We start from the raw sequence: 24972 nt of genomic DNA, 5'->3' as shown, positions 1-24972 counted from the left end.
ATACCTGTTCACCATGGTTGACCCTGCTGGTATTTGAAATACAAGTGGCATGGCTCCCAGCATCATAGCAACATGCAGGCCACCACAGTACAATGAACTGACAGACAGGTGGTAGAAGAAGGACATCTAAAATGGGCTTAATATTGTAGTGCACTGAGTTCTGTAGTTCTGGAGAAAGTGAGCCCTATGTGACAAGAAGGCCATATTAAAAGCATTGTATCATTTGGCCAGAGAGGAAAGTATCCCAAATTTAACACAACAATCAGAATATAGAATGCAAAGATAAACAAAAGGTAAATAACAGTAGGGATAGCAGCAGAATCTAATACTTTATCCTCTGGACTTAATGGCATCTGCTCACTCTACAGCTACTTCCTGAGTAACTAGTTTCCAGGCTGTGTGTGGAGCAAATGGTGAGAGAGAGTGTGAGGAGCTAGAGATGTTTCATCCAGGACAGGACATGAGGGGAATATTTTCATCATAAATATAAGCACTCAATGAATGTTTTTTGGTGAAGGAATAAAAATAAGACCAAGGATAAAAACCAAGACCAGCTTTGTACACCCAGTGGACTGGAGGTTTTGTTTTTGGTTTTTGTTTTGCTTTGTTTCTAATCATTTATAGAATGGCAGTATTAGCTTGTCCAACAATTATAATATACCCTGGGAAATTAATTATATTATTTATTTATTCATGGGATGTAACCTCTATACTTCATGAGTAGATTTAAAGTGGATGCTGTTAATTATATGTGTGTTTAATTTAGTAGTTTTGCATGTAGTTTGCCTAAATGAGTTTTTAGTTGCTCAAAAAATTCTATCAAGCTTTGGTTAGGGAGAGATATCAACGCCTGTGTGGATTCAACCAATAATTGAATGCCTCTTGTGGTGTTTTGCAGAAGAAAGATGTGGCAGTCTGCTTCTATAAAGATTTACAGCCTTAAAAACCGTATGAGGTAATTCTCTGTCCAGTAGGGTCACTAGGAGTCAGAATCGACTCAACAGTAGTGAACTTGGTTTGATTTGGTTTGTGGTGTTTTGTCAAGGTCACACTAGATTCAGTTGACTTTCTAGGTCTTTAACTCACCTGTAACTATTGTACAACCGTCCCCTCAACAGACTGTCCCTAATTTAATTTTTGTCATGTGACCTCAGTTCTTATGAAGAAATTGAAGGCTTGGGTTTGTCTTTATTTCTAGTTCTTCCTACTATCCCTGTCTGCCTTGGTTATCCAGTGCTGCTATAATGGAAGTACCACAAGTGGATGGCTCCAACAAAGAGAAATCCATTCTCTCATAGTCTGCGAGGTTAGAAGTCCGAATTCAGGGTGCCAGCTGCAGGGGAAGGCCTTCTGTCTCCATCGGCTCTGTGGGAAAGTCCTTGTCATCAGTCCTCCCCAGTCAAGGAGCTTCTCAGCGCAGGGACCCCAGGTCCAAAGGCCGCACTATTCTCCTGGCTCTTGTTTCTTGGTGGTATGAGGTCCCCATGTCTCTCTACTCGCTTCTCTCTTTTGTATCTCAACAGAGATTGGCTTAAAACACAATCTAATCTTGTAGATTGAGTCCTGCCTCATTAATATAACTGCCACTAATCCTATCTCATTAACATTCATAGAGGTAGGATTTATAACACATAAAAATATCACATCAGATGACAAAATGGTGGACAATCACACAATACTGGGAGTGATAAAAAGCCTAGCCAAATTCTTACACATATTTTTGGGGGACAAAATTCAATCCATAGCACTCTCCTTCCACATTGGACGCCCCTGAATATGCTCTGTTTTTCCCATCTATGCATTCTTGCCACACTAATTCTTCAACTGTGAATTCTGTGCCTTTCAAAATTTGACCCCATGGTTCTCTGCATGTGTCCAAGTGTGTGTCTTCCTTGAATCCTTCCTTAATCCTCCTAAGCAGAGTAACAGTTCCACTCGGGTTCATAACACTTGGTTTTTAAATTTTCTTATTCTTTCTCTATTTTATTTTATGAAATAATTATTTGGTGTGCATTCTATATATTAGAATTTTTTTTCTTTATATTAGAATATTTATATATATAAATATTCTTTGTATTAGAATATTTTTGAATCACTGTTTCTCCTTCCACCCAGTACGTTTTCATAGTAAACAGATGTGTAGTTTATTTAGGGGTACATTATTCTGTGGAGTTTATTATTATTAGTAGATGCATCTGGAGTTTATTTTGGGATATTATCTAAGATAGTAATTTAATTGATTTTTTTTTTGGCCAGTAGCTGAGCAATAATCTCATCATTACTCATGATTGGTCATTCTCTTTCTTATTTTTGATATCTTTTAAATCACACATCACATCCATGCTCATTTCCAGATGTGTGACTTAAAGGCATATATTGTTAGTAAGGGCAGTCTTTTTATCGTGCCCAGGCGATAGTGATTTAATTACTATTTTATAATTAAAAAAAAAATGATTTTAATATCAACTAGGGCCAGTTCCACCTAATTGCTTCTTCCCCCCAAATCCTTGATACTATTCTTGCCTATTTGTTCTTCCAAATGAAAGTACTGCGATATTTAATTGAATCCAGTGATACTGATATCACTGGATGGAAAAAAGCTAATATATTATTTGCTTAGTAGTTACCCTTTTGACTTTGTTAACATTAGAGTTTATATAAGAGCGATTTTAACATGTTCTGTGCTTAAAGAAAGGGGGAGTTGGTCATTTTGAGTTAGAAAGAGAGCATTTGCTCCTGCAGATTGGGACAAATTGAGAAAGCACTTAAATAGCATCAAAGGAATGATTTCTGTTATGAATTAGGAGTAATTTAGGAAGTAGTAGATCTTAGCCTGCTATTACATGGCTTAAAATTTAAAAGAAAAATTTAAAACTTCAGAATGAAAATTCTGAAGACTTTCCTTGAATTAAGTTGGATGTGTGTTTGTGAGATTGCAAAGTAAATTGTACTGTGTAAGTCCATTTCATTGCTTGAAAGATCTAAAAACAAAAATGGGAAATTTAGCCTGATTAATCCAAAACCAGAATAAGGCCAGGAAATTGTGGTAAAATATAATTTGGTAAATTAATGGACTTACTTTTGTGACTTCATTTGCTTAATTAAATTTGTGGTTTTTTTTTTTTTTTTTCAAACGGATGGGAGAAAAGACTTTGAGGGCCCATGTAGTTCAACACAAGTCACATTAAATATTGTACTATGGAGATATATTTATTCCATTTGTAATTTCTCTAACTGTAGCTCTACATCTGCTTATTTTCATTTAGTACTTTCTATTTTCTATTTTAAAATTACTTGGCATGCCCCTGGGAGCATTTAGATAGGTACCTCAGTTTGAGGTCCAGTGAATATTTATTTCTATTTTTTGTATAGGTGAATGTGTGTGTGTGTTATAAAAGGGAAATAAATACAGAGAAAAAATTTCTTGCCGACTAATGAAACTACCGTATTTTACGAAAATAACACGCTTTTACATTTGTCAACTGCTCCCAGCCCCCACAAGGTATTTTCATAAGCATGTTATGCTAATTTTTTACAGCAATATGTAAAAAAATTTGACATAATGGAGCAGTTGGCAAACAAACGTAGAAGGCACGCATTATTTGCTTAAAATTACAGTAATAATTATAGGAGGGAAAGGAAATATAAAAGTGCCTGATGATAGTTGTTGCTAGGTGCCGTCAAGTCAGTTCCGACTCATAGCGACCCTATGTACAACAGAATGAAACACTGCCCGGTCCTGCTCCATCCTTACAATCCTTGCTAAGCTTGAGCCCATTGTTAAAGCTACGGTGTCAATCCATCTCATTGAGGGCCTTCCTCTTTTTTTGCTGACCCTCTACTTTACCAAGCATGATGCCCTCCTCCAGGGACTGGTCCCTCCTGATAACATGTCCAAAATATGTGAGACATAGTCTCACCATTCTTGCTTCTAAGGAACATTCTGGCTGTACTTCTTCAAGACAGATTTGTTCATTCCTTTGGCAGTCCATGATATATTCAGTTATTCCCTGCCAACACCATAATTCAAAGGTGTCAGTTCTTCTTTGGTCTTCCCTATTCATTGTCCAGCTTTCTTAAGCATATGAGCCAATTTAAAACACCATGGCTTGTGTCAGGCACACCTTAGTCTTCAAGGTGACATCTTTGCTTTTTAACACTTAAAAGAGGTCTTTTGCAGCAGATTTTAATGATAGTAGCTTCTCAATAAATATTAGTTTCTTACCCCTTCCACTGTCAAGGCATAAAGTCATTAGTTGTTGAAATATGATTGACCTATCTAAATGTTGATATTTTAATATAAGTATATGAAGTAGATTTTATTCTTGAAATGACATTTCAGTTACTTAATCAACAAATTATTAGGCATCTAGGAATGTATGAGGAACCCTGGTGGCGTAGTGGTTAAGTGCTACAGCTGCTAACCCAAGGGTCGGCAGTTCAAATCCGCCAGGTGCTCCTTAGAAACTCTATGGGGCAGTTCTACTCTGTCCTATAGGGTCACTATGAGTCGGAATCGACTCGATGGCACTGGGTTTTTTTTTTTTTTTTTTTAGGAATGTATGAGGTCCCTGGGTAGCACAAATGGTTTGCACTCTACTACTAACCTAAAGGCTGATGGTTCAAACCCAACTAGCGGTACTGCAGAAGAAAGGCTTGGAGATCTGCTTTAAAAAGTACAGCCAAGAAAACCATATGGAGCAGTTCTACTCTGTAATACAAGTTTTGTCATGAGTCAGAATTGACTCATCAGCAATGGATTTGGGGTTTTTTTTTTTTTTTTGGAGTCTATGCATCATATGGAGCTCTGGTGGTGCAGTGGTTAAGAGCTCAGCTGCTAACCAAAAGGTCAGCAATTCAAATCCAGCACCTACTCCTTGGAAACCCTATGGGGCAGTTCTCCTCTGTCCTGTAGGGTAGCTATATGGTTCGGAACCGACTCGATGGCACCTAACAGCAACATGTATCATACATACGGTTTTTCTGAGAAGGAAATATCTAGGCCAAAAGAAAGTAGTTGTAATTTGTTTTGGTTCTTTTGTTATTTGGGTCAGATCTTATTTGAAAAAAATTAGAGAAAAAATTAGACAGTTGCACTTGCATTTTGTAGTAGACCACTCTTGCACCTATGGGTGAAAAACCTGGGAAAGTTAGATTAAGCTTAAAAATGAGTCTGTTAGGAGGTACTGGAAATTGCTGAGGTAGCAAGGACTTGAAGAGACCGAAACCCCAGAGACAAGAGAAGTTCTCTGAGGTGGAACTAGCATTCTGTATATCACTCTTCCCTAGGGACATTTGTTGAGTAGGAAGCAGTGCAAAAATTGAGGCAGAAAAGTCTGCCAAACTTTATGTAATCTCAGGGGGCTGGGGAGACAAACTTTTTAGTTCAGGCCATCAGAGGCTGTCAGAACTTGTGAGTACAAGATCTCGAAGGGAAAGGATGTGTAGAGAAGGAAGATTTACACTCTGCACAGCCTTCCCCTGAAGGTATTTTTCTGTTCCTAAGTTTTGCTGGGCACAGGTCAGCAGAGCATTAATAGGTGACTAAAAACAATATTAATGATGTCTATAATTCTTGTTCTGGGGAGGCAAAAATTTTACTTCAGTACCTGTCAAGGAGTAGGGGCCCTGCTAACCACTCAGGCTCACATTTGGGACTTATGGTGACTTACATACTTTTTACATACTAGGAGAGGGGGTGAACCTGGGGTAGGCTGAGTCTCACTAAGTCTGAACCTCAGTGTTCATGAATGCTCATTCTGTAATTGGATTGTAGTGACCTACCCATCATCTAGCTTCTGGTCACAGGTATGTCCTCTCTGGAGAAATAAACACAGTCCAGCTCCTACACAAATTTTAATACACTGTATCTGATGTACAATAAAATATGTTATTAGTCATACAAGGAATTAGGATCAAGAGGAAAAAACCAACAATAGATATACACAAATAGATGCTTCAGGTATTGGAATAATCAGCCATGGACTTTAAAATAACTGATTCTACAACAAAAAATCAAGTGGAAATTCTAAACTGAAAAACACTGTGAGCAATGTGAAAACTCAACAGATAGGCAGATTTAACAGCAGCTTGGAAATGGTTGAGGAAAGGACACAGGAACTGGAAAATAGATTAGTCAAAAATATCCAGACTGACAGATAAAGAAAAAAGAACACTGAAAAATAAAGGAAGAACTCATAAGAGACATAGTAGACATAGTGACAGTCTAATATACTAGTGGTTAGAGTTCTAGATTAGAATGGAAACAATATTTGAAGATATAATGCTCCATCATTTTTTCAAAACTAATGAGAGACATTAATTCACAGATTGAAGAAATACTGCAAATTTTAAGAAGAAAATATACAGTAAAACTGCATGTTGGTATATCACACTAAAATTGTTGAAAACAAGAAAAAAAACTTAGAAGTACCTGGAGGAGGGGAAAAAACAAAAAGCAATAGTAAGACTAATCTCAGACTGCTCAACAGAACAATGTAAGCCAGAAAATGAAGGCATGGCATCTTTAAAGTAGTTGGGGAAAATAATTAGTAGCTTCAAATTCTTTACCAATTAAAATATCCTTCAAAAATGAAGGTGAAGCAAAGACATTTCTAGACAAACAAAAATTGTGATAATTTTGAGACAGGAGACTTGCATTAAAAGAAATACTAAAAGAAATTCCTCAGGCAGGAGGAAGGTGACCCCAGATGAAAATAACTAAATGCAGAAAGAAAAGAAGACTAAGGTTAAATATGTGGCTAAATGTAAATGAGTATTGACTATATGAAGCAATGATATTAATATCTTGTAGGTTTAAAATATATGGGTAATTAAAATGCATGACGATAATAACAAAAAGTAGAAGAGTGTAAAATTGTTAAAAGGGTTCTAAAGTCCTGGCTTTTTATAGAAAGTGCTAAAGTTCTTAATTGGTGTTGGGTTATAAAATATCATGGCTGCATATGTAATAGCTAAGGTACTAATTTAAATAATATTAAAATAAGATATAACTAACCACTTTCCAGAGGGAAAATGGAATCATCAAAATATTTGAAGGAAGAAAGGAGAGAAAAAAGGAAATGAGAACATATGGGACTGAAACTGTTCTAAAATTAGATTATGGTGATGGTTGAACCCTGTAAATATACTAAAAACCATTAAATTGTATATTTTAAACAGATGAACTTTATGGTGTGTAAACTTTATATCTCAATAAAGATGTTTAAAAATAACATATGAGACAAATATACATGTACACCAATGTACATACAAGTAGTATAATGGTAAGTGTAAATCCCAATTCCAACAATAAGGTTACATGTAAATAGACTAAATAAATTAAAATTCATGGATTATCAAACTTGATTAAGCAACAACTTTATGTTGTTTACCGGATATATACCAAACCACTGTCAGAAGAACACACTTCTCTCTCTGTAATTAATAGAATAAATGGACAGAGAAATCAGTAAAGATATAGAAAACCTGAGCAGCTTGATTAATAGACTGACATTTCAACAAATGCAGGATAGAATACTCCATCCACTGTTGGCAGAATACATGTTTGTTTCAAGGGCAGATGGAGTATTTACCAAAATTGGTCATGGGGCAAGTATAAACTAATTCCAAAGGTTTAAAATCATTTAAGGGTGTATGCTTTGATCATGGTGGTTTTAAGCTGGAAACAAATAACTAAAAGATAAATAGAAAATCTATAAGTCTATGACAGAGTTAATCACAACAGGTAATTACAGAATATTTTAAATCTAAACGATAATTTAAAAAAATGACACCTATCAAAACTTGTGGATACGGTAAAAAACTGTATCCATGAATTTTAATTAGAGTATTTAGTCTATTTACCTGTAGTTTTATTATGGAATTTGGGTATATATTTACCCTTCTACTTCTTGTAGTCTGTTCTTTTTTAAATATCTTTATTAAGATATATAATTTATATACCATTAGAAGGCAATTTTGAGCCCTAAATATACGTATTAGAAAACAACTGAATAAACAGTTATATCTCAAGAAGGCAACAAAAAGAAAGAAAAAATAAACCAAAAACTATTGAAAGAAGAAATAATAAAGACCAGAACTTAATGAAATAGAAATAAAGATAAAATGGAGAATATCTTCAAAGCCAATGATTGGTTCTTTGAAAACACAAATAATACTGATGAACCCTTAGCAAGACTGAACAACACAAAAAAGAAAGAAAGCAAAATTAACAATATTAGGAAGAAAAAAGAGGAAACCACTGCAGAAACTCTGGAAGTTAGATAGTAAGAGGGATTGCAAAATGGTACAGCTGTTGTGGAAAAGAGTGTGGAAGTTCCTCCAAAAATTAAACATAGAACTACCATATGGATATACCCAAGGGACTTGAAAGCACCATTCACAATAGCTCGAAGGTGGAAACAACCCGAATGCCTGTCAATGAATGAATGGATAAACAAAATGTGGTACTACTCAGCCATCAAGAGAAATGAAGTCCTGATACATGTTACAATGTGGGTGAACCTTGAAAACATTATGCTGAGTGAAATAAGTCAGTCATAAAAGGACAAATATTGTATAATCTCATTTACATGAAATAACAAGAATAGGCATATATAGACAGAAACCAGATTTTATTAGTGGTTACCAGGACAGGAGGAAGGAGGAGCCATTGTTTGGGAAGCACTGAGTTTGTTTATGGTGATGGAAAATTTGGCACTGATTTAGGATATTGGTTGCACAACCTCTTAATTTAATTGATATTGCTAAGCTATATACCTGAAAAGGTTGTGTTAGCACATGTTGTGTTTTGTGTGTGTGTGTGTGTATAAAATCCGCTGCCATTGAGTTGATTCCAACTCATAGTGACCGTATAGGTAGTGGAACTGCCCCATAGGGTTTCCCGAGGAGCAGTGGATTCGAACTGTTGATCTTTTGGTTAGCAGCCGAGCTCTTAACCACTATGCCTCCAGGGCATACATATATATATGAGTGTGTGTGTGTGTGTGTGTGTGCATGTGTGTATGTATATATAATAAAAACAGATAAGAGAATATTGTGAATAATTTTATTTAAACAGAAACTTTCAATGACTGAACAAATTCTTAAAATAACACAAATTACTAACACACACAAGAAGTAGAAAATATGAACTGTCTTATGCCTATTTAAAAAATTGAATTGGTAATTAAAAACATTACCATAAAGAAGTCCAGGCCCAGATGGCTTCACTGATCAAACTGACCAAACATCTAAGGAAGCGATAATACCAATCTCAAACAAGCTCTTTCAGAATGTACCCTTCTCTTAGTCTGGGTTCTCTAGATGTAGTTTAGGAGATTTGGGCTTTGAAGTCAGAGACCCAAAGTCAAGGTCCGGCTTCGTTATTAACTAGCTGTGAGATGATTTTTCATGTTGTAGATGATTTTTTTTATATGTCGTCTGTTCCCTCATATATAAAATGAATACAGTAAGATTACATTTAAAGTGTTTAGCTCGAAGCCTGGAACATAGAAACTTCCTAATATATGATTTATGGATTTAATAATAATACAATTCTGCACCTTAGACAGTGAAACAAAATTAAGCAATTTGGAAGAAGTAAACAAAACACTTTTGAGGCTATGGAATAGTTCATGATAATGTGCCCTAAATTTATTAATTAAAATATGAGTCTACAAACAGAGATGTCATATAACCTTTCATATAATGATAGAATATAATTTAGAATTAATTACTTTTTGTATTGTATTCTTAGTTTCCATCCTCTCTGCCAAATCAAGTGGGTATTTAGATGACCACTGTGTTTCCTTTAATAAAAATTTCGTATTTATTTGAAGAATGAAGTGGCTCTTTTTCTAGTTTTAATACAGTAAAATATTTTAATGTAATTTCCTACAGATATTAAAATGTTTGCTCTAAACTAATGGAATCAATATGTTTTTTTAAAATCCCTCATACTTGGATAACAAATTATCGGAAAAAATGTTCATTTGTCTTATATGTTTTGTGGATTCAGTAATTGTTTAGTAATTCTAAAACTGGTCTAATTTATTGTGAATTTTCTGTTTCTCTTCCTTGACTCGCTCTATATAAATCATTCTCTTACTGTTTGCAGGCGTTTAATTACATAAATGACTCTTGTTAACGATAAGAGACGTGTCATGAAATCGCTCTGCATTGCTTATATGTAATTACAGCTTTATTGCACTTTAGTCTGTCTTTTAACCTTGTGGCCCATTTGTCTTGTGTGTTTAACTGATAACTCATCCCTAACACACACTGTCGTTAAGCCTTCCCTCGGGTATTTGGATGTCGAACCTTCATATTCGTGCTACTAGTTCTTACCACTTAAGACGCTGCTTTCTGGCACCTCTTGCCCTGTTCTCCTTCCAAGGAGATGCAGAGATGAGAAGCCCTGTAGAAGGACACACAGTTAACTACAGAAAACAAACGTGCTCCTTAGATTGCTATCCACATTGTAACTTCCATATGAGCTGTTCCCTGTACATTCATCTTCATAGTTTAAAATTTAAAACTGTTTCTTTTTTGTAATTTAAATCATTAAAAAAAAAAAAAAGTCCTTTAAAACAAAACGTAAGCTTCTATTACTAATACTGTTAACTGTGACTTTTAATAAGGAGTTCTCTTTGTCTGGAAAAATCCCACAAAATGTTGTCTTTGCAGGATGAGGGGTGTGTGTGTGAATGTTTGTCACTTAGATGACTGGATGTTGTTGTAATGCCTTTGGCAAGCATTGAAACCACTAAAAGTAAGGGCTATCCTGTTTTCCGGATAAATAAGAAAAGGAAATTGTTTTCCTTGGTGGGGAATAAATTTGTTTGTCCTTTCGAGGAATGATTTTTACAAAGGGAATAACTGCATTGCACTGGACAGGATTATAAATTGCTTCACTTTGTCTCACGATCAAAAGCAATGGATTCATCGTGCTAAGAGTGTGACATTTAAAATGCGGGTTTGAACTTTATACAATGCTGAATACCTTGCAAAATTTATAGCGAAAACCAGGCTTTTCCATTTAGTACAGGGTTCTTTCTTAAAGAACAGTTGTGTGTTTTTAAAATGCAAAGGGAGGGGGAGATTAAGAACACATTTTTCTGTTGGCTAAATTACTGAAGAAGTTAAAATGCACTTATAAATAGCCTACTGAGTTTTCACAAGGACTTGAAAACAATTTTGCCTGTATATATTTTTATTCCTAGCTCATCTCCTGAGTAGCATCGCCTTCTTACCTGATTAGTTAATTTTCTAAGGAAAAAACTACAAATAAACTCAAATGCATGACGAGTCTGAAGCCAACCTTAATTCTCACACGACAGGCATCACACATTCCATAGAAAGGGTAGTTTATGGAAACTCACCTTTGAGGTTGACTGTGTCCCTCAATGTTGACAATTTTTATTGTGATGGATTTGCTAGGAACCCTAGGACACTTAAAAGTTTATATATTAGCCTTTGTTGACATCTGGCTGTTTTACTTGTTCATTGTGTTTATACTGTGAATGTAATATTCATTTTGTTTTTTAAAGAGTCACATAATGATTATGAAATTAAAATACCTGCATTAATAAAGGCAGTTTTTAAAAATGATTTGGTAAGGCCTGCCTTTTGTTTTATTGTGAAATATAGGGCTATGAAGATTGGGATAAAAGAATTTTTACTGTTAATATCACAGAGCGTTATAGTTAGATGGTATATCTCTAAATTGATCTTTTTCATTAGATAGATGCTTATGGTTAGAGGACACTGACAACAGAACAAAGTAAAACAAAACTTGTAGCTGTCAAGTGGGTTTCGACTCATAATGACCCTATAGGAAAGAGTAGAGCTGCCCCATAGGATTCCAAGACTATAATCTTTATGGAGGAAACCCTGGTGGTGTAGTGGTTAAGAGCTATGGCTGTTAACCAAAAGGTCAGCAGTTCACATCCACCAGCCACTCCTTGGAAACCCTATGCGGCAGTTCTACTCTGTCCTATAGGGTCACTATGAGTCGAAATGACTTGACAGCAATGGGTTTGGGTTTTTTTGTTTGTTTGTTTTTTTAATCTTTATAGAAGCAGCTTTCTACATCTTTCTCCTTTGGAGAGGCTGATGGGTTCAAAACACCAACCTTTCATTTAGCAGCCGAGTGCTTAACCACTGCACCACCAGTAGATCCTAAACTAAAAGACCTATTAGGTTTGAGAATTAGATAAATGTTCACGTTTGGTTTTTAGTATATGGGATTTTCAATATTTCAGGTATCTGGTACATTTCTAGCCTGACATCTTTTGGAGTTTTGATTACTAAATTAACTGAGATTTGTTTGTTTGTTTGTTTGTTTCAGGAGATTAAAAGTTAGTAATTAAAAGTTTGAATACTGTTATTTATCATTTAAAGTTAGATTTGGGTCCAAGGACAACATTTCGATTAAATGACAGTGACTGAAACGTTGCTAGCTATTTGATGATTTCTTTACTTTTTTCTTTCCACAGCAAGTTGATGTGGAAAAATGGGTATGTGTTTCCATGTATTTACAAACAAACTGTGATTTAAACAAGTGCATGTTTGCTGTTGCCTCTAATCTTTTTATTTTGCTGGTGTGGCTTGTACTATTAGTGTTCAAAATAACTGCTGTGTGTAATGAAAAAATATTTTACAGCTCCCTCATTAGATCCTTGTAAGCTTTTGATTTTGCCTCTACTGAAATGGGGTATATTAAAATATTAAAATACTCTCTATCCCTGAAACCATATAGTTTCTATATAATTGGATTAGTAATTACAATATGCTCCTGGCCAACAGAAAGGCTTATATTATTAATGGTGTGTATCTTTTGCCAATAAACCTTGATTGTTTAATTTTAAAATGTCCCGTGTTAGCCCTTATATTTTCCCCTTTACTATTGAAAAAGGCAGTTATACATGTATACCCACTCCTCACTTATTGACATGGTTAGGTTAGGTTCCAAAGACCAGGTAGTTACATGAAAATTGACATTATGCAAAAACGGAGGATGACCACATCATCAAATCACAAAATGGAGGATGACTACATCACTACATGGCTGACAACTTAACATCATTACATAGCTGTGAAATTACATAACTTTAAACCACTGAGAATCATGACCCAGCCAAGCTGACACATAACCTTAACTATCACAGCCAGTGTTACTCTCGCCTTATATATCAGCGTACATTACTGCCAGACATATGTCGTTAATGCGCGAAGTAGTCAGATAGTAGATTTTTTGCTGCTGTGTTAAATGCGAAATGTCTGATAATGAGATGGTTGATAAGTGAGGAGCGGGTGTATATATATTCATACAGTCTTAAAAAGTTGAGGAGGATGACCATCATATCAGAATAATGCAGTTGCAGGATTCTGGAGACAAAGACCTAGGACCAGCCTTGCTACAAGTTGAATGATATAGCCAAAATGGCACACAAAAAAGAAAGGAAGGAAGGGAAAGGAGAGCTAAAATTCCTTCCAAATCTTAATACCCCTTGATTCTGAATAGAGATAAGAGGTCCCTGCTCCACTTTTTTTCTAAGAGTGCAGAAACAGTGAGGCTTTTCATTGTTGTATTATTTTATTCTTATTTACCTCTGTGACTTATTATGATGAATCATTTAAGATTGGCTTAACTGATAACTTCATTTTATTTTCCTAGTTCTGAAATACAGTTTCCTTGATGCAATATTTTGAGAATTTTGCCTTCTTTTTAGTAACCTTTTAGTGCTCATTCAGTAGAATTTCCCAGACAATAGTATGTTTGCCTAGACAGTTGTAGCTTTTTTGCTTTTTTTTTTTTCCCCACTTCTTTCAGCCCATCGTATTCAAAGAAACTTGTGTTTTTTTGGATTTACCATTTCCATGATGATGGTGCCCTTACTGATTTTTGAGAGCTACCACTTCTATATTATATTCCTGGGTGCAGTTTCAATTCATCCTCCTTCCCTTCATAACCAAACTACTATGCATTTTGTTCAACTGTTTCTTTTAGAAATTTCATACTTTCCTTCGTGTTTATCGATAAAATTCTAATCCATGCCTTGCAGTTTTCTTACCTTGGAAATTGAAGGCTGTTTCTAAGAACTGGTATGCCACCTCTTTGTTTTTGTTTTTTTCCCTTAATATGTCATTCTGTAACAATGTTTCTTGCCTTTTCTTCAACTTTGCATTCCTAAACTTCCTTTGCAGCATTTCTATGCCATATCCAGACTGATATTTCTTGGACCAACCACTCAAGTTTCTTTCATTTCTTCTGGAAATAGAATATAGAGAATACATAAATGAATGAACCTTGACATTGTAACATTTGGCTCTAAGTGTTGCCATGTCTTCCTTGTGTGTCTGGTTGATGTTGATCTGCTTCACCACGTGTCTTTTCTTTCTCTTTTTTCCATAATAACTTCTCATCTCAAAATGTATTTTTATGAAGCTTATTTGTAAATTCTGAGAATAGAGATTTCTTTCTAGCTCTGAGAAATAGAAATATCAGTTAGCTGAGTATCATGAGGCTTAACTTTACCAGTGACTAGTGTGATATTCACTTAGGCTATTTGTGGGCCATAGTCCTCTTTATAGGATTAGAATCTGAACTAGTTCTTTCTTGTTTCTTGTTCCAAAATAGTTGCTATTATATTAATGATAAATTATATTGATGCTAAAATATATGTTCATTTAGGTATCAAAAGATTCCACTGGATTTGTTTTAGAACACTGATGATAGCTATATTTATGTGTCATTTTCTTTCTTTGAAAGTTCAAATCATATACTCTTGCCATTGCTGTTAGCTACCACTGAGATGGCCCCCAATTCACGGTGACCCCATGCACAATAGAAGGAAAAGCTGCCCAGCCCTGCACCATCCCCATGATCGGTTGCAGATGGGACCATTGTGATCCATAGGGTTTTCATTGGCTGATTTTTGGAAGTAGCTCCTCAGGCCTTTCTTCCTAGTCTTAGTCTGGAAGCTCTGCTGAAACCTGTTAGAAAGATTGAAATTCTCCTCTTCAGGTACATTGAAAGGCAACAGAAATTAATTTACACCTCTGTTCCTTGGGTTAAATCTAGGATGGATCTCACGGGTGCAGTGGGAAGGAGGGAGAAGAAAGTTGGCAGGAAAGGTCTTCTTTGATGATATTCATCAGACCTGCCAGATGTTTAAAGCTGACTTTCTCTTGTGGGTGCTTGGAAGTTTTCTTTAAGGGAACTCCTATTACCTGCAGTTTTCTTTTTGCGGCCAAAAACATCTCCTCCAGCTGGTCAGTGATGCTTGTGTCCTCAGCCCCTGGATGTCTTTGTGCCGAGATCTCTTGGCCCTTCTCCAATCTTTGAGCATCTGTGTACTTTCTTAATCATATAAATCCACTGAGTGTCTAAAGCTGCTCTTCACAAATGGAAAGAAAATAACCTGGGACAGATTAAAAAGTGATTGACTGCTATTTCTATCGGCTTTACCGCCAGCCCTCCCCTGATCTGTAGCATTGGCTTCCGACGTGCAGGCCTAGGATGCAGGTCATGAGTGGGGATGGGAGCAGTGAAAGAATAGAGAAGATTGTGAAGCTGTTTGACATGAAGCATTCTCTCTATGTTGAATGATGTGTTGTACACATGTAGTTATGCTTTTTCAAATGTGTTGACGCTATTGTAATTGTGTTAAAATTGCCCTAAGTTAATAATAGTTTAAAAAATAATGTATTTTTTATTTCTATCATGCAAGAATCTGTGAAATTCTTTGATGTTATCAAGGCTCATTCATATTTGAAATAATTTGAAAAATATGTTGAATCTTTTATGTCCTACTCTAAACTATATTTTATATGTAGGCAGTGATCTGCATATAGGATGGATGCGGTATGTCTTTAGGTCATGATTTTACAGATGTCCTCTGTAAAGATCGATTTGTTGTTTTTGATTTAGAGAAGTTCTCTCTTGAGGCAAGCTGGGAAGACGGAAAGCCCTAGACACCTCTTCTGCTTCATATTTTAGGCAACCACATAGCTGAGTGATTTATAAAAATGTGCCAGAGAGATAAAATGTTAGGATTTATAGTAGCTTATCAGAGTCATTTATTTTCCTTTTCCTTTCTAAAGGTGAAATGAGATAAATCTATAAACATATATATATCAAATCCATTATACCCAAAAGACAAGACAGCCCATTTAAGCACCTTCTATGCAGAGCATCCCTGTAAATAGTTGAGAAAGACAATCTGTTGCTACCGATCTCTCAGAATACACAGCGAATTCTTATTAAATAGTGGCATGTATATATAAGTAGGTGCCAGTGATAGCCATTAACATAAGTGAAGAGGAGTGTTGCTATGGGGTACTTACGTATATATACATTAAAAAAAAAAAACCAAACCCCTTACCATTGAGTTGAATTCAACTCAGTAAGTAACCCTGTAGGACAGAGTAGAACTGCCCCATAGGGTTTCCAAGGAGCTCCTGGTGGATTCAAGCTGCTAATCTTTTGGTTAACAGCCAGACTCTTAACCACTATGCCACCAGGGTTTCATATATATATATATATATACGTATATATATATATATATACGTATATATATATATATATACGTATATATATATATATATAAATAATTGTTCTGTCCTGAAAGTAGATTCCCTTTTAATTGCTTTCTGAGCCTGTAATCAACATGTCTGTTAGTGCATTCTTGGACATTGTCAGCCATGGGAATCCTAGAAAGTTAAGCACTGACATGTGATATTTTCATCATAAGACTGATTGTTGAGGTTATTCACAAATATATATCCATGTATGCTATTAAATAATATATATTGATATATGCTTGGAATTTGGAATTTTTAATCTTAAATTTCTTTTGCCTCTTAAAATTTTTGGGGGGTGTCATTAATTAAAAACAACCTCCACTAAGCCAAAATCTTTGATGGTGAAAACTTTCTCTTTTTGCAGTATAATGAAGCTTACTAGATAGTTCCTCACTCACAAAAGAGAGATTTTACCCATTGGAGGATTCTGGAGAATGCTAGCATTTTAAACCAAAAAGAGAAAAGATGACAAAAGAGGCTTAAATTAGATGTTTATTTTGTGTGCAGAATAACACATTTTATGCCTTAATGGAAACCTAATGCTAAGAGGACTCCCAAGTCGAAATTTAGGCGCTATCTCTCTGTTGTATTTGATCATTCTTTTTGATGACAGGCACCCCCCCGACCAATTATTCACTTTGTTGATTTACTGCTAACTGTTTATGCAGCTTTTGAGGAGACATTTCAGTAAAGGTTCTTTGAAAAGTTCTAAAAAACCAAACCCACTGCTGTCGAGTCGATTCCAACTCACAGCGACCCTCTAGGGCAGAGTAGAGCTGCCCCACAGAGTTTCCTCACGGATTTAAACTGCCTACCTTCTGGTTAGTAGCCATAGCGCTTAACCACTATGCCATCAGGGTTTCCTGAAAAGTTCTAAGACAGGCCCAAATGTAGAAGTATTAATTTTAAATAAGTTCTCATTTCAGTAAACTGGAGTAGCAGTTAAAAAAATTCAAGGTTGAACCGAAAGGCATAATTATGGTTGCTGTTGTTGTTAGGTGCCATTGAGTCAGCTCCAACTTGTAGTAGCTCTATGTACAACAGGATGAAACACTGCCCAGTCCTGTGCTATCCTCACAATCCTTGCTATGTTTGAGCTCATAATTGTCAATCCGTCTCATTGAGGGCCTTCCTCTTTTTCTCTGACCCTCTACTTTATTAAGTCTGATGTCTATCTCCAGGCACTAGTCCCTCCTTATAACATGTCTAAAGTATGTGAGACGAAGTCTTGCCATCTTTGCTTCTAAGGAGCATTCTAGCTGTACTTCTTCCAAGACAGATTTGTTTGTTCTTTTGACAGTGCATGGTACATTCAGTATTCTTCAACACCATTATTCAAAGGCATCAATTCTTCAGTCTTCCTTGTTCACTGTCCAGTTTTCACATGCATATGAGGCAATTGAAAATACCATACCTTGGGTCAGGCAGACCTTAGTCCTCAAAGTGACATCTTTGCTCTTTAACACTTTAAAGAGTTTGTTTGCAGCCGATTTGTCCAATGCAATAGGTTGTTTGACTTCTTGACTGTTGCTTTCATTGTCATTGATTGTGGATTCAAGTAAAATGAAATCCTTTGCAACTTCAATATTTTCTGCATTTATCATGTTGCTTATTGGTCCACTTGTGAGGATTTTTGTTTTCTTTATGTTGAGGTGCAATCCGTACTGAAGGCTGTAGTCTTTGATTTTCATCAGTAAGTATTTCAAGTCCTCTTCACTTTCAGCAAGCAAGGTTGTGTCATCTGCGTATATCCCAGGTTGTTAATGAATCTTTCCCCAATACCAATGCCACGTTCTTCTTCATAAAGCCCAGCTTCTCGGATTATTTAATCAGCATATAGCTTGAATAAGTATGGTGAAAGGATATAACCTGATGCACACCTTTCCTGCCTTTAAACCGTGCAATATCCCCTTGTTCTATTTGAATGACAGCCTCTTGAGCTACATACAGGTTCCTCATGAGCACAAGTTTCTGGAATTCCCATTCTTCACACTGTTATCCATAACTTCTTATGATCCACACAGTCGAATGCCTTTGCATAGTCAATAAAACACAGGTTAACATCCTTCTGGTATTCTCTGCTTTCAGCCAGGATCCATCTGACACTAGCAATGATATTCCTCATTCCGTGTCTTGTTCTGAATCTGATTTGAATTTCTGGCAGTTCCCTGTCTATGTACTGCTGCAACCGTTTTGAATTATCTTCAGCAAAATTTTTCTTGCATGTGATATTAATGACATTTCTTGAGAATTTCCACATTCTGTTGGATTACTTTTCTCTGGAATGGGCATAAATATGGATCTCTTCCAGTTTCTTGGCCAAGTAGCTGTCTTACAAATTTCTTGTGATAAATGAGTGAACACCTCCAGTGCTGCTTCTGTTTCTTGAAACATCTCAACTGGTATACTGTCAATTCCTGAAGGCTTATTTTTTGCTCATGCCTTCAGTGTAGCTTGGACTTCTTCCTTCAAGTCTATTGGTTCTTGATCATATGCTACTTCCTGAAATAGTTGAAAGTCAACCAATTCTTTCTGATATGGTGACTGTGTATTCCTTCCATCTTCTTTTGATGCTTCTTGTGTCGTTCAATCTTTTGCCCCTAGAATCTTTCTGTGGAGCCCTGGTGGCATAGTGATTAAGACCCACAGCTGCTAGCCAAAAGGTCGGCAGTTCCAATCTACCAGGCCCTCCTTGGAAACTCTATGGGGTAGTTCTACTCTGTCCTATAATATTATAACTTTCGAATATCTAGCACTTAAGCCAAATTGACCAAAAAATTATTTATACAAAAAAGTTAATGTCAACAATGCCACAAGTAATCTTCCGTGTTCTTGATTTTCTTTTGAAAATAATGTGAGTTGGAATTGGCTTGATGGCAGCAGGTTTGGTTTTTATTATATATACATACTATTCTTTCTCCTCCTAAAGATGGATATTCTCACCTTTACTGATTTGCGGTATTAATTCCGCTTTACCACATATACTCCTTACCCTCCTTTGTGTCTGTTTCTTCTGCAGTCATACGCAGCTTAGGAATTCTCAGTAGAAGTCCTCAGTAACCCTACCGACCACTCTTTTTCTACCCATTGTAATTTTAAAGTAGAGCAATCTAAATAAAATCAGTAGCTTAATCTAGACGAAATCGTATGCAAAGATTTTTGAAGCAAAAATTCCAAAAGGGTAGCTCAGATAAAAAAAAAAAACTAATGAAGAAAATATCTACTAAAAACCATGTTCTGTAGCAAAATGTTGGAATTTCTTCATTGAATTAAGGCTTAAAAGTGATTTTTTATTAGAAAACTCTCCCTTGCTATGTTCTTTAATATTAATGTGCATATACATATTGCTTCTCTGTAGGACTGAGACATATTCCTAATAACTAAATTTAGCCCTAAGTTTGGAAATATAGCATCATTTTTCCTTCTTAATATATGGGGTTTTGTAGATGAAAAAAGAGCTAATGTAATATAAATCCTAAAGAGACTGTCAAGAGAAAAACTTTTCTGTGATTTTTTTTTTAAATTCACATCTCACAATATGTAGTATCTAAGGAATCGCTTACTGTTATTTTGCATGTAATGTGAGTGGCTCAATAGAGTGCATTAGTTTATAATCCACTTTACCTACTTCTAACCCACTGTTTTTACTTATATCACTGCATTTCTTATGCAAAAGATGAAATGAAGGGTTTTTTAAGCACTTAGAGAGCATATTTTTAGGATTATTTTTATTTTTTTTAATAATTTAAATTTTTTTTTCAGTGCTTATGATGTACATTGAATCACACCTTAGAGTGGCATGTTTTCACAGAAGATGGAAGACCTAATGGGAAAATGTTTTACAAGAGTTTTGCTTGTTGCAGCTTTTCTCTAGCATGTAGTTGATATTAAGCTTTGCTGTGAAGACACAGTGAATGTGGTTTTTCTGAATGGTTATTGTTCACATAGTTCCGTTTCGCACAATAGAGCTCTTGTAAGTAAGAGATATTTTAAAATCAGTCTTTGAAATTATAGATCTTTAACGCTTTCTCTCTTTTCCTTATGCCCCTACAGAAATTCATGATGAAGGTAAGACGTTGGATCATCTGCTATTTATGTAGCACCTGTGCGCTTTAAGTTTGGTTATAATTAAGATCGTGGCGGCTTTCTTATATTTTAAAGTTAAAAAAATGAAATCAAGCTTTGGAAAATTTAAGCTCAAATAAATGAATCACATGTTTAGATTGAATGGTTAACAAACATTTGATGTCATTGGGTTATATTTTGACATATTAGTATTTATTTAGCCAACATGAGAAATTTCTCCCATAAAAATAGATTTTTTTTTTTAATATATAGCTCTCCATTTAGGATTTTCACTCTGAAGGTTATATTGGCTGTTTTGTCTTTAAGCACTCTTGTATGAATTAATACATAGGAGATTCAGACTCTGAGAAATTAGAAGAGGCACCAAGAAACTACTGTCTTATTACCTACTTCAGAAGACATAAATTCAACCCCTTTTCATTTCTTGATGTAGAAAGTTTTAAAGGACACAAAAGAGAAGAGAAGAGTATAATACCTGGTTGTGTCAATGAAGAAAATATGGCGTGAGTGAGAGAAAGAGCAGTATGTAGTTACTTCAGGTCATACAATAGAAAAAAATTTTCATTTCCTTCTATACCTTCCACACTTCTCATATAATACTCATGAGCTTTAATTTTTTATTCTAAAATCTGAGAAACAATGTAGAGAGAAATTTAATTGTATTCAGTTAATAAAGGCTTGATATATAATTTAGAACATCAAAAGAAGTTTCTTTCAAAAGGTATAACCTCTGAAAAGTTTTAAATCCAAATTTCAGATCTAGATTTAAAAAATTGCATTGTAGAAAGGAAGCAGAGTACTCAGGTCTGTCTGTTGAGTTAACATAGCAAAGTCTCTTGTTCATATATTGCAAAAGCAAGCCAGGTGTATTGTGGAGTACCAAAAACTGGACCTAGTCACAAACCGTAAGAATTTGGTAGTTTGGATGAGATGACAGAATGGAACAACTTTTTGAAGGAGTCTGTCAACAAAGGATAGTGGGTTTGGGTTATCAACAAAGGACACAAAACATCTTCCAATATGTCAAATAACTCCAGCTATCATTTTTCAGTAGAAAATATTATTATTACATTGAGAGATAAAAACCCAAAACTCGCTGCTGTCGAGTTGATTCTGACTCCTAGCAACCCTACAGGACAGAGTAGTGCTGCCCCATAGGGTTTCCGAGGAGTGTCTGGTGGATTCAAACTGCCAGCCTTTTGGTTGGCAGCCATAGCTCTTAACAACTATGCCACCAGGGTTTCCATTGAGAAGATAAGGACATTGTTCATCACTAAATTAGACATATCCTGAAATAAGGGCTCTGGTTGGCAAAACGTAATAAGCAGCAGCAAGATCTGACTGTTTTCTCTCCTTGCAAATATAAACTAATGAAGTTAGGTTAGAAAAAATCCAGTTTTTCTTGCTAAGTCTGCACTGACTAAACCCATTTTATTACTTCTCCCCTTGAAGGGTGAAGAGAATAGTTTCCTGAAACAGATATCTCAAGCTCGTTCATGAGACCAGATTTGTATTTTTTTTTTTGTTTTGTTTTCATTTACTGTATTATCAGCACATAAATTAACATATCCAGATTCGTATTTTTAAAAAATGAAAACAGAAAGATGATGTAGAATCAGTTAAAACCAGGTGGTGTGCCCCAGATAATTTAATTAGGCTCTGATTTCTTTCTTTTAACTGTGAGGCCAGAAGGCCAATGGCTTATTTTCATACCTGGGTTGGATGATCTGGAAAGTTAGAATTTGATTAAGGGGAGGTCATATGCATGAAATTATAGTAATTTAAGCCACTTAAAAGGAAAAGGATGCTGAATTTCAGGCAGCTTTCACCTTTCAATCATGATTTAGTTTGGGTTTCTGCCATGGAAATACATTGTTTAACTTCCCAGAAGCAGACGGATGCTTTCTTGTTGAGGGAGCCCGTTTCTGTTTGTTGGGCTAAACAGTGAATAAACCAGTTGTAGTGGAGTCAGTTTCCCCGTCTTGCTGACCCCATGTGTGTCAGAGTAGAACTGTGCTCCATGGAGTTTTTAATGGCTGATTTTTTTAGAAGTAGATCACCAGCTCTCTCTTCTGTGTTGCCTCTGGGTGGACTGGAACCTCCAGCCTTTCAGTTAGCAGTTGAGCACATTGACTGCCTCCACTCAGCAACTACCAAACAGTGATTGTTGTTGTTGTTGTTGTTGTTGTTAGGTTCCGTCGAGTCAGTTCCGACTCACAGTGACCCTGTGTATAACAGAACGAAACATTTCCTGGTCCTGCGCTGTTCGCATGATCATTGTTATGCTTGAGCCCATTGTTGCAGCCACTGTGTCAATCTATCTTGTTGAGAGTTATCCTCTTTTTTGCTGGTCCTCTGGTTTGTCAAGCATGATGTCCTTCTCCAAGGACTGATCCCTCCTGATAACATGGCCAAAGTATGTGAGACAAAGTCTCGCCATCCTTGCTTTTGAAAAGCATTCTGGCTGTACTTCCTCCAAGACAGATTTGTTTATTCCAACAGTGGTTAGTGCCATCATAAGCCTGATCTGTTCCCTCCAGAAACTTTTGGTCAAGACACCATCACAAGTAAGCTATCTGTTGCCAATGACTGTCTTGACAACGTTCAACCAGCTTTGTCAGACACATTAATTTTTCAGTGAAGCCAGTTGATTGTAATTGTTATTATTAAGAAGCTGGGATCCTGTCGTATGACTCACTACTCAAAGATGGCAGGACTGCTTCAGTGTCTTCTGCTGTCAGGGACCAACGGGAAGACTGAAGTGTGGGACTGAGCAACCCGTTTGTTGCTCTTGCGCTTTATGCGCTGCTCCCATTCTCAGTAAGTCCTTCTCAGGAAAGCCTGCAGATGTATTTCTCTTTTTCTTCTCAAAGCATCTAAGCTTTCTATTTCTCACATATTACTATTAGTATTTGAAGGTCAACTTAAAACCTTCCCTACTTAAATATCTGAACACCACAAAAATTCTCTAACACAATTTCCTTCTGTTGTTCATCGTTTTTTAATTTGGGGGATCTAGTTCAGTGTTGTCTAAAATAAGCTTACTTTTCAGATTCTGTTGTTTTATTTCTAAAAGGCATGCTGTATTTTAAAGTCAAGGGATATAGAAAAGTTCTTCCATTGAGTCTGATTTGTTTTTTAAAAACCCTCTTGCATAATACCAAAAATCAAACCAAACCCATTGCTGTCGAGTTGATTTCGACTCATCATGACCCTAAGAAATGTCCTACGTTTGATTACCATAGCATTTTTCTACAGAAAAGATGATTAGAAAAACAGAAGGCCTTACGGTATTTAGATTTTATATAGTTAGCAAATTAAATTCCTTTACTCAGCCATAATACAATAGGCATATTAGTAAGTAAATATATATATAAAAAAATATATATATATATAGCAAATGTATATTTAAAAACCACAGAGCCAGGAACTTTCATGTGTTTTATCTCCTTAGTTTATGTTGGTCATTACTATTCTGGTTTCATGTCCAGTGGCTTTCGGTCCCTGCCACTTGATAAGTTATGATAAACCCATTGCTGTCGAGTTGATTCCTACTCATAGTGAACCTATAGGACAGAGTAGAACTGCTCCATGGGGTTTCCAAGGAGCAGGTGGTGGGTTCGAACTGTCAACCTTCTGGTTAGCAGCCAAGCTCTTAACTATTGTGTCACCATGGCTACAATAGTAATACCTTAAATGTAGCTAGAATGACTCAACTGGCCTCTTTCTCCACAGATAGGAATAACAGATAAATAAATTATGTTCTCTGACAGCATAATATTCTAAATAAATGTTGCCATAGAAGTATCTACAAAGTGCATCCCCTAATTGGATATTTTTTGGCAAGATCCTGGAAAGCCAGAGGCGTAGGACTACCTAAGAATAGGAAGTTGATACTAAACTAATTTGTAAATAGAATGTACTCTGGGCTATTTTTATCCACTTATATTTCGTGAGTTTGTTTACACAGCTGTTGAATATTAACCCGGTTGGTTATCTGAGAGGTAATGAAACAAAACCCATACACAGAACTGAGGAAAAAAAAAAAAAAAACAACTTTTTAAACTGATATTTTCAGGAAGTCAATTTAATCTTTTATTATTCTTGGCTCTCCTATGCCAGAAATGTAGATGTTTGTGAAGAGTTCAGAAATGTTCATTTTTTATTCTTATGAGAGAGAGACACTTCCTTGATGTAGAAGACCGTTGTCTATAATAACTAGTTGCTGTTGAGTCAGGTCCAGCTCATAGTGATCTCGTTTATCAGACTTGAACTGTGCTCCACAGAGTTTTCAAT

At 35.8% G+C, this 24972-nt stretch overlaps 1 protein-coding gene across 6 annotated transcripts in view; it reads left to right on the top strand.

Annotated features, from left to right (window-relative positions):
* RYR2 (ryanodine receptor 2) overlaps nucleotides 1–24972 on the top strand; it is a 750192-nt gene that overhangs the window by 290545 nt on the left and 434675 nt on the right. Inside the window, exons 4-5 of one of the 6 annotated variants that reach the window (XM_049868554.1) lie at nucleotides 12501–12521; nucleotides 20644–20658. The exons of the other annotated variants lie outside the window; for them this stretch is intronic. Coding sequence (XP_049724511.1) covers nucleotides 12501–12521; nucleotides 20644–20658 — 36 coding nt within the window. The remainder of the gene's footprint in view (nucleotides 1–12500; nucleotides 12522–20643; nucleotides 20659–24972) is intronic. 6 annotated transcript variants of the gene reach the window in all.

Source organism: Elephas maximus, chromosome 24, assembly GCF_024166365.1.
Source record: "Elephas maximus indicus isolate mEleMax1 chromosome 24, mEleMax1 primary haplotype, whole genome shotgun sequence".
In the NCBI taxonomy this organism is placed as follows: domain Eukaryota; kingdom Metazoa; phylum Chordata; class Mammalia; order Proboscidea; family Elephantidae; genus Elephas; species Elephas maximus.
The sequence above is the reverse complement of the archived record's forward strand: the minus strand, read 5'-3'. Positions and strand labels throughout refer to the sequence as shown.